At 37.7% G+C, this 19,959-nt stretch overlaps 2 protein-coding genes across 2 annotated transcripts; both read left to right on the top strand.

Moving 5' to 3' along the window:
• Window positions 1–618: 618 nt before the first annotated feature.
• On the top strand, window positions 619–16,763 carry LOC131771542 (uncharacterized). The gene is made up of 4 exons (XM_059087353.2): window positions 619–891; window positions 13,368–14,449; window positions 14,573–14,937; window positions 15,438–16,763. The coding sequence occupies exons 2-4, from the start codon at window positions 13,473–13,475 to the stop codon at window positions 15,923–15,925; spliced, it is 1,830 nt and encodes a 609-aa protein (XP_058943336.2). The 5' UTR covers window positions 619–891; window positions 13,368–13,472; the 3' UTR covers window positions 15,926–16,763.
• On the top strand, window positions 9,840–10,877 carry LOC131771474 (putative nuclease HARBI1). Its single transcript, XM_059087281.1, has one exon. The coding sequence runs from the start codon at window positions 9,840–9,842 to the stop codon at window positions 10,875–10,877; it is 1,038 nt and encodes a 345-aa protein (XP_058943264.1).
• Window positions 16,764–19,959: the final 3,196 nt, after the last annotated feature.

Here is a 19,959-nt window from a genome sequence, read left to right as displayed (position 1 = left end):
GGAAAATATTGTCAGAAAACATGCCTCACCGAAGGATATCTGTAAATGGAGTTGTAAGAATAACACTATTTACCCAATGGCTTCTAACCTGCTAGAAACAAACAAGCTCACAAAAATTACGAAGATTAATGACAATTTATGTAAATTCTTACGAAAGCGCACTTGCGTGTGTAATATGCAATTATTTTGTAACTGCAAATGATATTAACGTTCGCTACCGTGTTTCTGATTCTCGAGGCAGTTTGCGTGATAGGTGTTGTTGAAGAGATTTTCCGGATCGCTAGGTCTGTCACTGTCGTACTAATTCTAAATTTCCTTGGCCAGCCCTGCGTGGTTTGGCGAAAGAATAAATGACGCAGGTGTATCCGTGGTGACTGTCGTTCCGCCACGCGATGCAACATACCGCTCAAAATAAAGTTTAGCATAAGGACTAAAGTTGAGCATACGAAATAGAATGTAGCTTTCTATCTTGAGGAAAACTGTAACCTGTTTATGAATATTTTGAAGTATGCAAATTTGTCTGATTGATTAAAACGTTCAGCAGTTAGGCTACGAAAATAGGAAGTTTGGCATTTATTTTAACTATTTTTAGATTGTCCGCATGAATGAGCGTGGGCTCATTTCTCAAAACAGGGGTGGTTGTGAATCAAGCCCAAAGTTTTCGGTTTTATGGGCTCGAGGAATGCAAAAAGGAAAATCGGGATTCCTTTCAGACCGTTACGTAAAGCCAGTCCACTAAAAGAGGCAGAGATGCCATTACGGTAGCTCTGTCTCTGTCATTGGAAATTCGTGTTTGAAATCAATGGAAAAATTTGACGAGAAGATGGAAGTATTCATGATGAACCACCATATTGAATCTCATACCTTGAATATCTGCTAGAGAAAGAAGAGGTAGGTTGTTCATTGATATTTTTCGTTCTATTATTACTGGTACCCACGGTGATGGTTAAGTCTTCGTGGTCATAGGGTACAACCAAGGCTACAATTTTAGCTTTAGTGTGTAGAAATGTCTCGCTATTTTGTCGTTGCATTGTTTAGAAATACTTCTAACTCACGGGTTGTGGAAAGAATTGCACGAGCTTTCGGGCACGATTCCGTTGAACTTTTTGTTGTAAAATGTAACGTTTTCAAATTCTGATCGCGCCGGGCGAAGAAGGTTAGGCTTACGGTTCCATGTAAGTTCATGCAAGGCCACAATTCTCGATGTAGTGCAAAGAAGTGTTTGTCTTAAATTTGGTTCCTGAATTGTTAATAAATGCCACAAAGCATATTTTACCTGTTTAATATGTTGTGTACTATGCGATCTGATGACCACCCTTCTTTCTTGCCCTGTGGTAATATAGAGATTTAGCCAAGCCTAAAAGCGAAGCTCTTTTTAGTTTATTTTTCAGCCCTTCGTTAAACTGAATAAAAACTGCAATAAAACTCTTCAGGACTGGCTATAGAGGAGTTTCTTCTTTCTACATGTAAAATGTAACGTTTTCAAATTCTGATCGCGCCGGGCGAAGGTTAGGCTTACGGTTCCATGTAAGTACGTGCAAGGCCACAATTCTCGCTGTAGTGCAAAGAAGTGTTTGTCTTAAATTTGGTTCCTGCATTGTTAACAATTACCACGTGGCATTTTTTACCTGTTTAATATGTTGTGTACTATGCGATCTGACTACCCTTCTTTCTTGCCCTGTGATAATATAGAGATTTAGTCAGGCCTAAAAGCGGAGCTCTTTTTAGTTTATTTTCCAGCCCTTCGTTAAACTGAATAAAAACTGCAATAAAACTCTTCAGCACTGGCTATAGAGGAGTTTCTTCTTTCTACATGTAAAATGTAACGTTTTCAAATTCTGATCGCGCCGGGCGAAGAAGGTTAGGCTTACGGTTCCATGTAAGTACGTGCAAGGCCACAATTCTCGCTGTAGTGCAAAGAAGTGTTTGTCTTAAATTTGGTTCCTGCATTGTTAATATATGGCACGAGGCATTTTTTTTTTTACCTGTTTACTATGTTGTGTACTATGCGTTCTGATGACCACCCTTCTTTCTTGCCCTGTGATAATATAGAGATTTAGCCAAGCCTAAAAGCGGAGCTCTTTTTAGTTTATTTTCCAGCCCTTCGTTAAACTGAATAAAAACTGCAATAAAACTCTTCAGCACTGGCTATAGAGGAGTTTCTTTAGTGGATTGAAAGCAGTTCGGGGGGTGGGGAGGTGGGGAAGAATTGACGAAGTCTGGAACCTGGGGACGATGTTCTCACAACTACACACGTGCTAGTCAGCGGTATCTTCAGCCAGTTTATCCCCTTCGTCGTTGTTCTTGATGTTGTGACCAAATTTTCGAGGATAGGGAGTGTTTTCTTCCTCAGATGAAGTGCATGATGTCAGCATCAGTTGAAATTATATTCTATTGAGCGTGACTTATAATTTCGGTTCGGGTAATTGAGCCAAAATTGAAAGAAACGACAGTAAACCACTTTGCGTCAAGACATTACTGGTGGATCGAGGTGTTTACGTGAGTGAGCACAGTGAGTCAGTAAAACAATACGCCATCGTATGAGCTTCTCTTTTATCTTCTCTTGAAGTTTCCGGGTATGACTGCTTACTCCACCGTTTTTCCCCAACGTTTCAACCTCCTCTGTTTAGCGTAGAAAATTAAAAAAAAAAATTTCAACTCGTGTTTGAACTTTTTCGCTTTTGGCTGCTCTTGTTTCAGTTTTCACGATTGTCCTCTGGCTGGAAATAAACGACGTCTTTTTGAGATTTTTTCTGTTATTTAATTCGATAACCTCTGCTGTAACTGCATGTAATGTGGGTGTCTTTAAGAAAACTTGAGCTAATACCTGGATTTCCCTTTTACATCACAGAAATCAATTCCAAACATCAATCAAGTTTCCTCTTTAGTTTAGAAGTTGAGTTGATGTTGTTATTGGCTATATTAAATAGGTTGAAAAGGTTAGATGGTATTTTCTTCTGTTTGCAAATAATTGAATTTACTGGGAGGTGGAGTTGTTGCAACATGTTAACATGAAATGCGACAATACATTCTATTGATATGTAAAAAGTTTTCATCTGACTATCTACTGGCAAGTCTTTGTATTATATTTCAACCCAACCATTTCCCTCAAAATATAAACACTGTTACAAAATAATTAGTCAGGGAAATAGAAAACTTGTGGCATATACACCATATTTGAAATGCCATGTCCATAGTTAGCTAACAGGATTGAGGAGGATGTATGTGGGAATAGGCCCTCTTGTCTGTATCAATAATTTGCTAATCACTCCTGTTGGCAATGTTTTGATGAGGTTGGGCTGTCAGGGCAAAGGAAGTAAGGATTATAGTAGGCAGTGACTTTTTTTCAAACCTGGAAACTATCATCATGAAAGCCATACTTGTGCCTGGTAACTCATTCTTATTCTGATAAACTAGTTTTGAGAAGGATACAATATTTTATAATAAAAACTTGATGCATAGGTTGTGCAAAAAACTTTAATATGACAATACTTTTATAGCCAATACCAGTCCCTTCTCACTGTAAAATGTAAGGAGGATCAGAGAAAAAATGTGCCGTACATCTGCAAGATTTGACGTAATTATTTTAATTACAAGAATGTTAACTGATACTAGAAGATCTAATAATATTAAAAAATAATAAAATTTGTTGAAAAATTAGAATTCAGCAAAGGCTGGATAAACAAAATTCTTACAGAAAGAAATGTGTACTAATGAAAAAGCTAAGCAAACTTTTTTTACAACACCTGCCTGTACCTATATGGCATGTAGTAAAGTCTTTTGAAGTAGTCATAATCCCAGTTTCATATGTCGAAACACATGTACATGCAGATTTCCTGTAAACCTATAGTTTACGCCTGTAATGACTTCGAAATTTTGATGCACACCTCAAAAGAAGAACAAATAAATTTCATGTTTTTAATTATTCAGTTTAGGTTAGTGAGGTAAAATTGAGTCAAACATTCAAGACATACAACGTCAGGTTCAAGAGCTTTTCACAACTGATTTTTAAGGTTAGCTTACCTGGAACAATCACCTTCATGTAAAAATTAGACCACGTTTGTACTGATGATGCTCAACAGAACTATCCGTGGTAAGAGGACAGGCTTTCCTTTCTTCATTTAAAGAAATAATGATGTTATCATATTTCCACAAGCTCAGTGGAAAGTGAGAGTGAATGAGACTGATAGTGACTATGTTATTTGAATAAATATCCAAAGCCAGGATAAGAAGTCAGACATGGTCTGCAAAGCTCTCTAATTTTAATTTTTTAACTTATTAAGCTAAAGCTTTACATTCTTGCTACGTGATTATGTGGATGCCAATTACTGGTAATTTAACTTTCATACATCAAAATCCAAAAATGTTCTCTTCACCTATGTGCCCTGAACATTACAGGGGAGGAGGCAGGTCAAATTAAAAACATGAATTAAAATAAGAGGGCCCCCATTAATTTCAGTCCTTCTTAAAGGAGGATCCCTGTTTTTCCAGATTCCTACCCTTTTAAACTCACATATCTTGTGACCAATTCCTCATTTTGACGTTCAGTTTGGATGGGACCATTGGTAAGAAACACCATAGATTAATCGAAGCTTGAGCTACTGTAGTTAATGCAATCTAAATAATAATATTACATGTTACAGTATGGTAACTTACACAGCAAAATTATATAATCACACAATTCCAAACAAAGGAAGTCAGGTTATTGACTTGCCTAGTCACCTAATTCTTACAGTGGAGTTCAATCCTTTTTTAGCCTTTCTTCAGCTTGATCACCCTGTTACATGTGAAAACATCAAATGTGACTCACATATTCAAATAATTACCTGAATCAAAAGTTATAATTTTTTTAATAACCTGCTACCTTTAATTGTGATCCAGGAATAGTAAATGGTATTGAAGAGAAAGGAAAAGTGTTCTTGAAACATTCCATGTTAAATGAAATTTTGTTATGAATGTTAATTGTGATTGCAGCAAAAACATCTGAAGCTATAACAATTACTTTTCCACGTAAACAAACCATAATGAAGCATGATATGAATAAATTTAATCTCACCCAGTCTGAATGTAGAATCCAAAATCTAATTAACTTACTGGTGAATAGGAAAAAGCTCAATGTGTTTTTCCTTCTTCTGTCATTGTAAATATCACAAATTAATCATGCCACGACTTTAGTGTAATTTTTTTAATGATGTGTACTTTTTTTTATGGACGGCTATTTTAAGTATCTATCTTTTACCAGCTGACATCTGAGAAGAATGAAGTCCACACTGGCAATTTGACACATCGCAGGTGAACCCTACAACTGATTAACCCTTTAATTCCCATGAGTGACCAAGGCAGAATTTTTTCTAACAATATCAATACAATATCAATGAGATAAGTGATGAGAAATTCTCATAAAGAAAAATATAAACTTGAGAATAATTAGTTGATCCAATACTAAATTCTTAGAACTAACATTATAGGTATTGTATAGTTGACGGTAAGGAGAATTACAAATTTGAACTGTGATTTAAAGGGTTAAATTTTATTTGATCAAAAAAATGAATGGTAATAGAGGAAATTAGCTAGCACAATTCAAGTTTCCCCTCTTAAGTATTCTGTGATGTTTTTCTATCACATGGTAAAGTTTACAGTTTCCCTTATTTCACTGTCTTCTTTTCACTTGTTTGTTTGCTTTCCTAACAATCTTAGCTATTGTCTGTATCCCCACTTTCAAAGAAAAGCATTTCCCTTGAAAATTTAAGCATTAAAGACATAAGTTACCAGCAACAGGTTTTTCCATTGCAAGTGTTTCATAACATCAGATTCTCATCACATTGTATTGTTACATTTAAAAGCATAAGAGTATTTTAATCATTAAAATATGATGAAATTCCCCATTTTAACCCTTTAACTCCCATGAGTGATAAAGACAGAATTTCTCCTTACAATATCAAAACAATATCAAGCAGACAGGTTATGAGAATAAAGAAAAATATCAGTTAGGGGATTATAAGATGATCCAATACTAAATCCTCCATACTAACATCACAAGAACTGTGTAGGAGATAGTAAGGAGAATTACTGGTGAGATCTTGGGAGTTAAAAGGTTAAGTTCCACTGGTGACCTAGAGAGAATTTCTCCTTCCATTATTAGTATAGTATAAAGCAGACAAGTGACGAGAATTAAGAAAAATATCAATTAGGGGATTATTGGTTGATCCAATTCCAAATTCTCCTAACTAACATCACATAAATTGTATGGCAGACAGTAGGGAGGATCACTCATGAAAATTTGGGAGTTAAAGGGTTAAGACACATGGTAATCATGTGTACCAGAAAGACAGCAAATAAATATAACATTATACTCCAGTAAAGTGTTCTTATGTAGAATGAAGTGTCAAACTTGAATATGAAAGAGATCTTTGCAGTAATGAACACTACTTGAGCAATAGTGCAAATAAGGCCTGAAAATAATTCAGGCCTGTAGGGATTGAACCTATGACCTCTGCAATACCAGTGCAGCACTTTATCAACTGAGCTAACAAGCCAACTGGGAGCTGGCCATTATGTTGGTTTCAAATAAACTTGTGAAGTGAAGTTTCAAACTTGTTGAAATTAAGTTGACTTCATAATTCAAATTTTAGTTAAAGAAATGTGCAATATCTCTTTACAAGGATGAAAAGGGAATACCATTTATGAATTTAAAATAGTAAATGCCAAAAATATAACGATAGAATTTAAAAAACTACTAAAATATGGCACATCTATTCACTGAGATTTTAATCATGTCAAAGGCATGTAGTCTTGTTATGCTTTTCATACAGTTTTTTTCATATATCTTTTAAATACAAAGATCACGTGTAATGTTGCGAATGCGGTCTTGATTAGACCTCAGTAAGAGGATCTCTATGACGGAATCATTGACTGCTAAGAAGCTGTGTAATTTTGTCAATGAACCCAAGGGAAAGCTCAGATTGAAATTCATTTGGACCAACCATGACCGTATTTACTTGAAGCATGGGAAGAATTCGAAAACTTGCCATGCACGCCAAAGGATCTTAAAAACTTCACGTAGAAATCGGATAGGATCTCGTGGTTGAATTCTTGATGTTGATCCCAAATTCACAATTAAAGTCAGCCGGTAGTTTCTCGCTCTACTTCAGAAATGCAGAGTACTTTTTGAGAATAGAATTTACATAATTTGACTTTATCCTTCACTTGCGGTTCTTTACGCGTCGTTAAATTTACTTCATTTACAACTTGACTGGTTTTCTTTAGTACTCAATGACTGAGCTAGGGAAACTAAGAGAATTACCTAAAGCTACAGGAACATGGGTATCCCGTTGTGCGAATCTAATAAGACTCAAGAGACTTATTTGGTTTCTTGATTGAATCTCCTGACAAAGGTAGTAATTTGAGGAGATAGTCACATTTTTACGAGTGCAATTTGATAAAATTCAGCACGAGTAACTATTTCAAAGCCTTACCAAATTGCACGTGCCCATAGGGCGAGTGCAATTTTTAGTCTTCGAGAAATTTACGACTGATGATTTGTCTTAAATTGCACGAAGAACAATCACGTCATGGCTCACTGGTTCGGTCGCTTGTGTGTAATTTGTGTTGTCAGGGTTTTCCGTAAGAACTTGCTTCGAGCTTTTAAAATTTCCGTCGCGAATAATCGAGCGTTTGCATTCTTTCTTGGTTAGGTTAAAGTAGTAACCGGTGAACAAAAGCTATCATGCTCGTAATCTTCCCGCCTTCAGTTTCGTGTAACCTAAAATTACTTGCGCATGCTATTGAATCTAGAATAATTAAAGTCACCTGAATTACAGACTAAAGCGCTACACTTTTAGATCATAGCTATTCAAAGGCTCCCTAAAAAGTTTTGACCGCTGGTAACTGCCTTACGGATAATTCTGACCATCGCTTCTGTACTTCAACTTATCAAACGTACCTTTGGAATTAACTAGACCCTGTGAGCAGGGTAACCTGGATACCTGGATGGTACTGGATCCTTGGAATCAAGTGTAGTGATACAACGGGTGTCGGACTAGTATACTGAAATAGTGCGCTCAAGTCTGGCCCAGGGCATACACCTATTTCAAAACATAGGCATACTTTTTTGTAGGGTGGGTGGATTACTTGAAACATTGTGAGTGATGTCTACATTCTTACAAAAGGAGAGAAGAATATTAATGTGGGAAAGAACGAAAATGTCGAATTACCTCACTCACAGTATTTTGTGGTAGATTATGTGTGTTTTGCGAATAAATGTAACCAAAAATAACCTGTATTGGTGCCACGGATACCTGTTAGTACAAAATGCAGACAGCAGACTGCAGACCGGATACAAAATATAGACTGCAGACTGCAGAGTGGGTACAAAAATGCAGACTAAGACTCTGAAGAGTTTTTACGTCTAGTATATAATAACATGTCATCTTACAGCTTACCGAGCGTCACGCAATCGCTTTTCTGCGATCCGCCTTCACTATTATTTGCACTATTGTGAGATATTCCTGGCCCATTTCTTGATGAAAATCGATCGTAATATTATTTCAAGCCTTCAATATAGTCTTCTTACTTTGCGCGCGAGTTGGTTGGTGTGATGTCTGTACAGATTTTACCAACGTAATAAAAGTAGATGACGTGAATAACAGTGATGGTAGAGCAAGCTTAAAACGGCAGAAATCGCCAGAAAATACAACGGATACACAGGGTATGAGTAAGTTTTATTGATTTTACGAGAAAAATGTTCATATTTCGAAATATGTATCGTTGTAAATCGACCATACTTCGTTCCCTATACTATTCCTTATAACGTGCAGTTCCTCTCGTAACTTAACACCGAGTCACACAATGCATGACGCGTTCATGAATTAATAGCTGGCTTTTTCTCGAGACGTGACCTTGGGCTGCCCGTGACAAGACAGTTGCGTAAACAATATTTAACATAATAACATTATACACAAAAAAACGCAGGGTTTTGGATCACGTATTTATTAAAAAAGAATATCCATACAACTACAATGAAAACAAACATAAGATCCACCTTTCTGATCGTGAAATTAATACCATTCGTACTGTTATCGTAGCCACGTTCCTTGCCATCAAGTGAATCCAACATGTCGTCTTTCTTCACAAGCAGTTTGCACTCATTATAGTTATGTTCTTCAGTCTCACGGTAGTAGTGTTGTTCGATAGATTGCATAGAGTATATGCAGTTTGGTTTCAGATTTCAGATTTTGCTTTTTACAACAAGTAAACGTTTTTCAACTAAGACATTGGCATACTCAGCATACAAGGCATTCAAGGCTTTCATGGCTTTCAAGCGTTCGCGACTCAATCTGTTCCAAAATTACCGTTCAATAACGTCTTTCAGTGTGGATTAGCCGCGATTAATACGACTTGTATATGCGTCTGTAAGTATTTTGCGCGTTTGCGCCATAATGCTCCAGGAGATCGCAATCCAAATACGTTGAAATACAAAATAAATGATCAAAGAGTTTTATAAGCAAAATCTCGTGATTCGTCATGTGACCTGGGGTCAATTCAATAAAACTTTTACACTTGTATTTTACACGTTGGACCGTTGCTTTTACAAGCGCGCAAAAAATCCAATTCAATAACTGTCTTTACAAGCCAAAGTTACAAGTGTCCGACTTGTAGTTACAGGTGTAGAGCTACACGTGTAGAATGTGAAATTAGGTCAGTTCAATAAAACGTTTTACAGGAGTCCAACTTGTTTTTGGCCTGCGGTCCACTTGTAAAATACAACAGCAAATTACAAGTCATAAGTCACTTGTAAACTTCGAGAGCAAATTGTTGTTGGCCTCATTTAAAGAGATAGCATGTCATCTTCGAGTGAAGAAGAAATAGATGAACTTTTGAGAAATAGAATAAGACGACAGCCGAGGAATTTTGAGGAAAGACGGCTTTTAGACGTAGAAAATCCACGCGAATTTCGACAGAAGTTTCGTCTCCCAGTCGATGCATTCGAACATTTACTGGCAGCAGTGGGTCCGCAATTGGAACACAGAACACGGCGCAACAGAGCGTTGACGGCGAGACAACAATTGTTAGTATTTCTCCACTTCCTTGGTACGAACTCGTTTTACCATGTGATGCATTCGTGCCATGGAATTTCAACATCAACGGTTTGGAATGTCATAGACCGCGTTACGCCGGCAATACTAAGTTTACAGCGAGAACTTGTTTGTTGGCCCAAGCAGTCCCTTCGAATCGCTTCAAAGTTTCATGATGTAGCTGGGTTTCCTTGTGTTGCTGGTTGCGTGGATGGAACCCATGTTCTGGTAAATCCCCCGGCTGGTGATGAAGATGCATACGTGAATCGGCATCATACGAAATTCCTCAATGTGGCCATGGTTTGCGGCCCAGATTACTCAATATATTTCTGTAGCAGCCGATGTCCTGGGAGATGGCATGACTCGCGGGTTCTCAAAGAGAGTACTCTGTGGACTGCATTTGAAGAAAATGCTCAGAGGCCATTCCCTGGAGCAGTAATTCTAGGCGACTCTGCCTACTCGTGCAACAGCTGGCTGATTCCTCCTTTCAGGGGAGATGTAGAAGGTGCTCGCCTCGGGTTTAATGAGGCGCACAAGAAAACCAGAAGCACCATAGAGAGAGCCAATGGTGTTATAAAAAAAAGATTCTACACTCCACAAACAGGCTTAAGAGTCAGAAGTATGGAACGAGCTGCTGAACTTATCCAGTGTGCAGCCATACTACACAACATTTGCATACTATTTAACGATGATGGTGCTGATCTTTTGGATGACGAAGATCTGGAAATTGATGAAGGGGAGTCTGCCGAGCAAGACGAGGGGCAGGAGGACAGACGACGAGAGCTCTTGGCGCATTTTCTTTGAATTAAAGTGCGACAATGTCGATCGATGTGAAATCAAATTGTTAAGGGCTTTAAAAACATTTAGTTTACATTTCTTATTCGATCTTCATTATTTGCAGATATTGTATTTATAAAACTATAATGATATGCTTAGGACGATCCCCTAGCCCAAATATGAAATTGAAAAAGAACAGAAGCTGTCATTGAATTCATTAAACCATGGTATGAGCTATGTCATTGAAGTCATTTCAATAATTATTGATATCCTCTTGTCCGTTGCCCTCCCTCTAATAATTAAACAAATGATTGCAAACCACCAACCTTCTAAGACTAATTGTTTTTATTAACGGCATGATTACTTTCTAACAAAGTGATACAATTCTGTAAATTATTGACATTATTAGCTTTCATTCTCTTGAGTGCACTTACGCAATTCTCAAACTTAACAGTCAAATTATTTCTATTAATCCATCGCCTCGAAATCTTTCTTCAATATTTTAATCTCCAAGGACAACTTTGAACACTCTAAAAGTAGTTTTCTTTTCCTAATTCGTAATATGTCTTCTTCTAATTCTGCTGTGGAACTGACAGTGGCCTTTTTCAGCCCCTTCTTCGATTTGATGGTAGGCTTTTGGAATACTGATGTCTTGTCTTCTTTGGCTTCCTTTGGTTTGGCTGAAGGTCTTGTTTCAGGCTTTGCTTTTGCATCTAAATGAACAAAAGAATCAGTTGGTAGATACATGAAAATCTCATCTTTAAACTCATCGTGTTTGAACGAAGCTAAGTTGCGATTAAATTAAGAAAGAAACATTTTCATTTGGGAACGCGATAATCGCGCCTGACCTAGCTTCAAATTGACAACTTGCTCGCAGAGAAACGAAAGAAGGACATTTTGATTTATAAATGTTGTTTCTGGTTATTCTAAATTATCTCACCTTCGGTCTCAGGTGTAGTGCAGACAACCTCTTCACTCTCAAACACAATTGGTGTGTCTTCAACCTTCACAGGCTCCAAGTTTGCGCTCTCTCTTCCAAGTATATCAAGGACTGTATCGTCCAGCTCTGTGAGTTCACTCCCTCCTGCACCGGTCTTTTTCGAGTCACTGACTTTTTTTATCGTACCGCGGCGAATGTTTGCCCAGATAACATCTCTCAGGGTTTTTATGTTGTCGACGTTCGCTCCAACACCATTCAGTTGTCTTAAGATGCTTTCCCACGCCTCCTGTTTCGCCTTTTTCGTTACAGTCGAGGAAAATGGAGCCAAAACAACTGATTTGTTATCCCTCACAAGCTGCGCTAATAGAAATTTCTGGGATTTCGACAACATGCTGAAACGACAGGGAAAAAATCGACGCGGTCTACGAAATAAATTTTCCGCACTGAGCTGAAATAATTTGCACTTGTAGTTTACATATCCACTCAGTGCTATTTACAATTGTACGGTTACAATTGTAATTAACACTTGTAGTAAGACTGCTTGTACACGTGTAAATTCCAGTGTTTGAATTTTTTTATTGAATTCTTGCATTTACAAGTCGGACTTTACATGCGTTTTTTATAACTGTAGAATCTACAAGTGTAATTTCTTTATTGAACTGACCCCTGGCCCTGTCTGTGCATGACAACGTCAATCAACATCAAGATAACATGCGTGATCAGCATGTGAACACCTCATTGGATCACAGTTAGTTGTCATGGTGTTGAGGGCCCAATGACCTCTGGGTACTATTGCGCAAATTTTTCCATTTTGTGGCGGAGGAAATTTATGACTGGGCTACCACAGGTATCCCTGTAAAAAGACGAGAGACAAAATGCAAACAGTCGCGCAGTTGTTAAAAATCTCAGTCAGGATTTTTCGTGGAGCGGAAAGAGATTGAGATTGACATGTTGCAAAATCTGGAACATGGAAAAAGTCCAGTTACAGCTACTTATGGGTCCATAACTTATATTTTACTTTTCATCAATCGCATGCTTCAGACTTTCGATATTGAAGATTTTTAGCGGAAGGTAATGCAAAAACGATCCAATTTATCTGACGAGATACGTTTTTAATTTTGGTCACGTGACATAGTTTATTATGGCCGAGGCTCGAACCAGTCAAAGGGAATGTACATTAAACAAACTTCAGCAACTTTGATGCCCACCGGGGTCAAAGAACCGAAGTTAAGGGGGTTTAAAGTCTTCCTTAGGAACAGACTTGTAGTTTGGTGCCACGTTCCTTAACTGCACATGAAGTACGGCGTGAATGTGTTGAAGCTTTTTTTTTCCGTCATCACTAACATTGAATGTGTAAGATGCAAAGTTGTTGGTGACACCTGTTATTCCTTCCTTGTTAAAACCCTTTTTCGTCTTAGTCTTTGTTTATTATCTGTTTAAGAATTTGAAGTTATTTCCAAAACTCGAGCTCGTATTTCATTTGGGTATCCGAAGACCTCGCAAAAACAGAAATATATATATATATATATATTTATTAAATCGTCATGTTATTGTTTTGTTTTGTTTTTTCCCTGCAGACTTTCTGACTGACGTTTTCGGAATAATATTATCAACACTCCAAAAAATTAAAAAAGTGTGGAAGCCACATCATTTCAACAATTCAAGCTACAGATATTGTTGCAATGAATCCAATCCAACGGAGTTTCGTCTTAGCCGTAATAGTTATACTACCATACATTGGCTTGGGGATTTGGCTCTCATCCAGTCTTCGGACTGATTCTATAAGACATTACCACAAGCCTTCGAACCCAGCTAGTGAGAAGAAGCAGTACTCCACTAAGGAGTTAAGGCTGTTAGCAAAAGAACTCTCCGAGACACAGCGCAGCTTACAACATTCACAATTACTTTTTTACCGTTTAGAAAAACATATTCAACTTGTAAAGGAGTTAATAATATCCATCGATGGGAATTTAACTGATGATCTGAAAAAAGATAATTCAGCGGACAGGTCTTCCGTAAATTCTTTGCCAAAGAGAGAGGTTTGCGCTGAAAAATTCATGGCACCGAGTTGGGAGTACGTGTTTCCTCGGTTTAGGAAAGGTTTCGACCGAGTAAATTGTTCAGACTTTGTTCCACTGGACCAGCTTGTGACCATGATTGTTACATCACCTGGAGATATCTCGACCGAAAACTTACAAAACATTTTTAAAGGCATCGTAAACTATTATCCAAGCGTACCAGTAATGTTTGTGTCCAAGTCGAAGACAAATTTAAACTTAAAAGAATTCGGGTCAAACATAACCAACGTGGTATTCGATGACCTAACTCACGGAAAGACATGGTCGATGTTACTCAAAACAGTATCCACGCCCTATGTACTATTTGCACCGGATATTACATACTTCACTGATGATGTAAATGTTGAGCGACTCATTCGGGTGCTCAGCGAGAACAAAGATACAATCATTGCAGGAGGAAGTCACAAAAATCAACGTGGCGAATGGGACAAGGGCTGTTTTCAAGTGAATTTCAGAAACTGGGTTGCTTTTTTTCTGGATGGTTATTATCGTTCGTTTACTGATTGTTTAGTGTGTGACGTGCTTCCAGGTCCATTTATGGCGAAGACGAAAGAACTTAAGGAACTTGGATTTGATGAAAAGTGAGTCTGGACGTTTATATTTAACGAGAGAACACCAACTGATATTCTTATATATCTAAGTAGGATTCGATTCTTATCAACTGAAAAAGCTTTTGACCTCTTCTATTGCATTCTCTTTCCTAGACTACCTTTTGGTGCCTTTCTTGATATTTTCTGGCGAATAAAACTGAAACATCCAGAGAAAGTTGTTGTCAGCTGTCCAGACGTTATGTTTGAGACTCACGTGCAGGAAATTCCGCATGAAAAATATGTGGCCTTGGCTAACAAGTGGGATGTCAAAAAATGGATCAATTCCGACGGAACGATCCGCTGGTATGGCTGTAGGAGAGGCGGGCGGCCCAATGATAACACCGCTAGTTGTAGGAAACAGTCAGGACTCCTTGTCCCTCCTTGTGATTTGGAGAATCTCGCAGATATGATCAAATTTGTCATGAAGGAGTGTGAAAACGCAGGGCTTTTGTGCGAGTTAAATGAAGGATCACAATTAGGTAATGTGACACCTGACCTCCTACTCTACGAGGGAGGTTTTGTTTTAATCCTGTGAGTTCCTTGTGTGACCATTTTTTTTTAATTTGTTGTCATTATTTGTTGTTTTATTTTATCTTTTTTTAAAATTTTCTAAAGGGGTCATTTGTCAAATATTCCACAACGCTAACATAACGTACATGGACTAGAATTCTAACATTTGGTACGAAATTACAACCTTATTTACGAATGTTGTGTAAATATCACTTTCATAGCTACCATCTAAAGAAGTGGTGGTTTTTAAAAAGATTCTATGAGGATGGAAAATTCTTGAAATATTATTTTTTTGGGTCACTGGTTCTACGAACCCGAATGTAAGACCAATTTTTAGAGAGATGTAGATGGAAGGCGACTCTTCCATTTGCTTTTGAAAAACTCATTTATTTTTTTTCCTATATCTGACCCAAATAAAGACATTATAAACCTGCCTAAATTTATTGAACTAAGTTTGCTTCTGTTCTAGGTGCTGTTAAGTTCCAGGGAGTTTTACCGTGGGAGCTTGATGCAGACATTCACTTCCCTAATGATAACTTTACGGCTATGTTCGGGCTTATTCCAAGATTCAAAGCGGCCGGTTACAGAGTTATTTCAGAAAGAACAGAGGGATGGAGGAACGGTCATAAGGTCTTGGGTGCTATTTTACTATATAAAAACGGATGGAAACTCGAACTTTATGGTCACGATATCTTTCAGAGCGCGGAACTTGTCGCAAGCGGTAAAAAGCCAACAAAAGTCAAGTTTGCTGGTATGTGGTTGAATGCTTTTCGTAACCCAGGACTCTCCATGCGGAATCGCTACGGGCCAGAGATATACCATCATGTACAACATTCATCGTCAGGTGTATACAAATCGGGAGTCTTTTCCAAATGTCCCACGCCGGGTCACTCAGCATGTCTTGATCGGATTCCTGCCGACGGTAGTTTACAGTTCAGCGACTTTTCCATCCAGTAAACTAAGATGCCTCCTCACTGAAAATGGATATTTGGTTATTGGAATTGAGAAATGGTAGCCAATGATAGTTGTCTAATCTTTCACGTATTGTCGTAAGGTTTTTTCAATCATCACTTTTTCCCATATGAACAAGAATTTTTTTTCTCTCCCGTAAAAAAGATGTTTAAGCTGACGATGCAGTACCTATTTTTAAAGCTATCACGAACAACTTGCTTTTTTGCTATTTGGGAATAGTACATTTATCATAAAAGTTCTATTAGTACAGCTGTAGCCGCAATTTAATATAATAGACAAACATGCTAAGGTTTCAGCTTCTTCAAGTTCACCGAGTTCGAGTTAGCAGGGTTCTACCGTATTCTATAATCATCCGAATATACTTTTATTTTCTGAATTTATGGAAGAAGGCGGTAGCTTAGGTACGTCTTCTCCATCACCAACTTCTGTTTATTTAGTTTTTAGGTAACGATATCAATACGATCATTTATGCGTAAATTTCTAACTTAGTTTATTTTCCCTTTAAATTTTATGGTGCTGGTGAAATTTTTGTTGCGTCAGGTCGTAACCTGTAATACTCAAGAATTCAAAAAGAGGAAAGAAAGTGATCGTGGAGAGAGCAAAGAACTTGAAGGAATATATGCTTGGAACTATTTCCCATGCTTTTCAGTTTGATTCATTGGTTAAGGGTTACAAAAATTGTACAGTGTTAGATTGACAAACCAGTTAGTGGTGCCTTTATAAAAAGCTACACAGGATCTGCAATGAGCAATCTGACCTAGTCCTTCCAAGTGTGAGGTCATACAGTTGTTTAGTAATAAAGAAGGTAAAATTTCAGAGTAAACTTTGATTTCTTCTTAAATACTTAATAATATTACGCAGTATATATATCTTATTAGACGTTTTGATGTATAGTATCACTGAGTATTTTTACAAGTTGTTTGTATCTTGTATCGTGTTTTTTGTGTTGTATGTTGTATTTTGTGTTGTATGTTTTACTTTGTACTGTATTTTGACTCGCCCTGAGTGCTCATCAAATACGGAACAACTTGTAAAAATACTCAGCAACACTACTCAACAAAAATGCTAATTAGTTATTTATTATCGAACTGCTTTATTCTTTATTCACTTCATCTTCGGGAAAAGCGAAACAAACAGAGAAACAGTTCGTGCAGGTCTTGCGTAATTCTCGCGTCAGATTGGCTCATGAGAGGTCAACTTTTGTCATGTAAGTTTTCTAAATGATTAAAAGTTGAATTTTGTTTCCGATCGTTGTTTTCAAATCGTACACATTTGAAAGTACTGCAGGTACAAAAGTGTTCGTTGATCAATGAAAAGTAATGACTAATTTATCGCCCGTAACAAAGCTTTGAATCTACTCTCAAAGACATGGATGAGCTCTAAGCAAACAAAAAAGGTTGCCAAACCTACATTTCATTTTCATCATCCGACTCAATCACATAGCGACGACGCTTCGCAGGAATCGCAGCCGGTACTTGAGGAGCTTAAAGCCTGTGAGCCAAGAGCAATGGTACACGAAACTGATGTGGATCCTCAGTTTTCCTTAGAAAAAATGTATGGCCAACAATGTCATATTGACAGCACTCATGGCCCCGAATGCTCTAAAATAATGGAATCTCGATGTATAATGACATCACTAGGAAGGGATCTATTATTTGTAAATACTTAAGTTGACCGGTGAACGCAAAGTGGCAACACAATAAGAATTCAGTTATTTCATGGCTATTGCTCCGAAGTATTGGAGTCACCTTAAGCGTAATACTTGAGCGCTGCAGTTTTCTTTTAGAAATGAACATTGAAGCTTCAATTCATCCCAAAACAGTTGGGAAATTCTGAGTGCTTTATAGGGTCGCGTTAATTTCTTAAAGTGATGTCTTACAACGAATTTTGTTCGACGTTAATTTATTAATTCCCTGGTATGTCATTTACCAATTAAGGTCATGAGATCGCGCAAAATATGCCACGGTAAGATAATGTACTGTCCTGGTTTGACCAGTTTATTGCAATACAGACGGAAAAGACGAAACCAATAGTGACCGCACTTGACGAGCCTTCTTTTTACTTTTTTGAGTCCTTTGGACTTGAATTTTTAAATGACGAGCTCCTAACAAAAACAGATTGAATAACAGAACAGACAGAAAGCGGAAAAGTAAACGACGAAGCCATTGACAATTTTATTACTGTAAACAAAAACAAAAGCACAATCAAAAAGACTCAAAAAGACCTACACGAGTTTTACTGATGGGCAAAATCTGTGAACGAAACGAGAACTCTTGATAACATACCAGGAAAAGAACTGGACAACTTTTGGCTCACTTTTTGAAAACATAGGTAAACAAAACGGGGACGAATATGAACCTAATACGCTTACTAGTATATTACGTAGTTTCGATCGCTTCTTAAGAGACAAAGAAAAATATTTCAGTATACTTACGGACATACAGTTTGCAGAAGTGAAAGAAGCTCTTTTCTTCAAAGCGGAAACTGCTCAGCCGTACCGGCAAATGCCAAAAGCGAAGCTAAGCCCTCGAGTCAAGCTCAGCTCAGCTCAGGGAGGAGAAACAACATGAATGCCATACACCACAAAGCCTGTTACGCACAGTCTGTTTTCAAAAAATCTTATTCTTTGGCTAGAGAGCTAGTTACGAACATTACCGAGTAAAATTTGGAGACGTAAAGATAGTTACGAAGACGGCTTCCAAAGAATAAAGCATGTGGAGTGGCTAACTGTACGTGGGAGCAAGACTCGCACTAGAGAACACAAATTTGTTCCTTACCGCATGTTCAATCCCAAAATGTACGCTACTGGCGGACCTCGTTTTCCTGTGAGCATCTTTAAAGAATATCTGACAAAACCACCGCCTGAATAAGCCATGGCAGATTCCCTGTTTTATCTGGAAACCATTGTTCAGCCATCATCACATCATCTGGTTCAAGAAACAGCCTCTAATGAAAAAATTCGCTTGTTTCATTTATGAAATCTATGAGTGATTCCGCCGGATTAACAGGCAGACACACCAACCATTTCGTCCGTATGACGATGATTTCAACACTGAGAAAGGAAAATGTAATCGCTTTAGTTGCCAAAGAAACCTGAAGTCTTAAGCTTTTCAAGCACGTTTACAGAACAGTAGAAGGACATGTCCCTGAAACTCAGCAGCTTCATCTAGTCAAGTGAAGCACGCAAGAAATATGTTGATCAAAGCCAACTATTAACACTAAGAATTGTTCCACAGCGAGATGAAAATCCAGTAGGCAAAATATGTTTTCTGGAGAGCCGAGGTCGTAAACAACTGTCAGTTCTTTTTTACAATTGCTGATACCATTGGGCTCCTGTACTGGCTTAGCTGGTGACAATGCCACAGTTCCACACAAGAAATGCAAGAGAATTTCACAGATGGCGATGATGAACGGTAATGAACCTTTGTTATCTGTCGTATTGGAATTGAGTTGGCATTACTTTCATGATTTTGAGATTTTTTTGATATCGTTACCTATTTGTATCGTAAAATTTCAAAGCTTTACCTCTAATAGAAAAGTTGTATCTGACAATATGCAAGCTCGAAAACTGGTTTTTTAGATCATATCTCATTTTTTATCCACCTTTCTGCACCATCCAAGGAAATCAAAGACAGGCAATGACTTTCTGTGTTGTTTACGTCATTCACACGCGCCATTTACTGATGTACAGGGAACTCAAGGTAGATTTTAACGTTCTTACCCGAGAAAAGGAAACCGAACAAGCAAAATATTTTGAAGTATTCGAAATGTTAAGAGTCTATCCACGAGAGGATCGGACGAGCGTGATACATGTCATCTCACCGATTTCTTTCAAACTTTTACAGTTTATGAGGGTTAATAAGTTATTCAAGAATCCAGAGGTGTTTCGGGTTCCCGGCTAATCCTTGAGGTATTTGAGCCCTCACATCAAATCCCTGGGGTAAAAGGTTAAAGTTAGTTTGGAAAATACACTTCCAACGAATCTCTTCAGACAAACAGAACGCGATGAATTTTAATCT

The sequence above is a fragment of the Pocillopora verrucosa genome, chromosome 7, assembly GCF_036669915.1.
Source record: "Pocillopora verrucosa isolate sample1 chromosome 7, ASM3666991v2, whole genome shotgun sequence".
NCBI lineage: Eukaryota > Metazoa > Cnidaria > Anthozoa > Scleractinia > Pocilloporidae > Pocillopora > Pocillopora verrucosa.
Note: the sequence above shows the minus strand (reverse complement) of the source record. Positions and strands in the feature narration are given on the sequence as shown.

What these genes read in the sequence shown, in the direction of transcription:
- LOC131771542 (XM_059087353.2), top strand. Translation starts at nt 13,473, where the DNA reads ATGAATCCAATCCAACGGAGTTTCGTCTTAGCCGTAATAGTTATACTA. An exon ending in GAACTTGGATTTGATGAAAA is followed by an intron (nt 14,450 to 14,572) that starts GTGAGTCTGGAC and finishes TCTCTTTCCTAG; the next exon opens with ACTACCTTTTGGTGCCTTTC. An exon ending in AAATGAAGGATCACAATTAG is followed by an intron (nt 14,938 to 15,437) that starts GTAATGTGACAC and finishes CTTCTGTTCTAG; the next exon opens with GTGCTGTTAAGTTCCAGGGA.
- LOC131771474 (XM_059087281.1), top strand. Translation starts at nt 9,840, where the DNA reads ATGTCATCTTCGAGTGAAGAAGAAATAGATGAACTTTTGAGAAATAGA.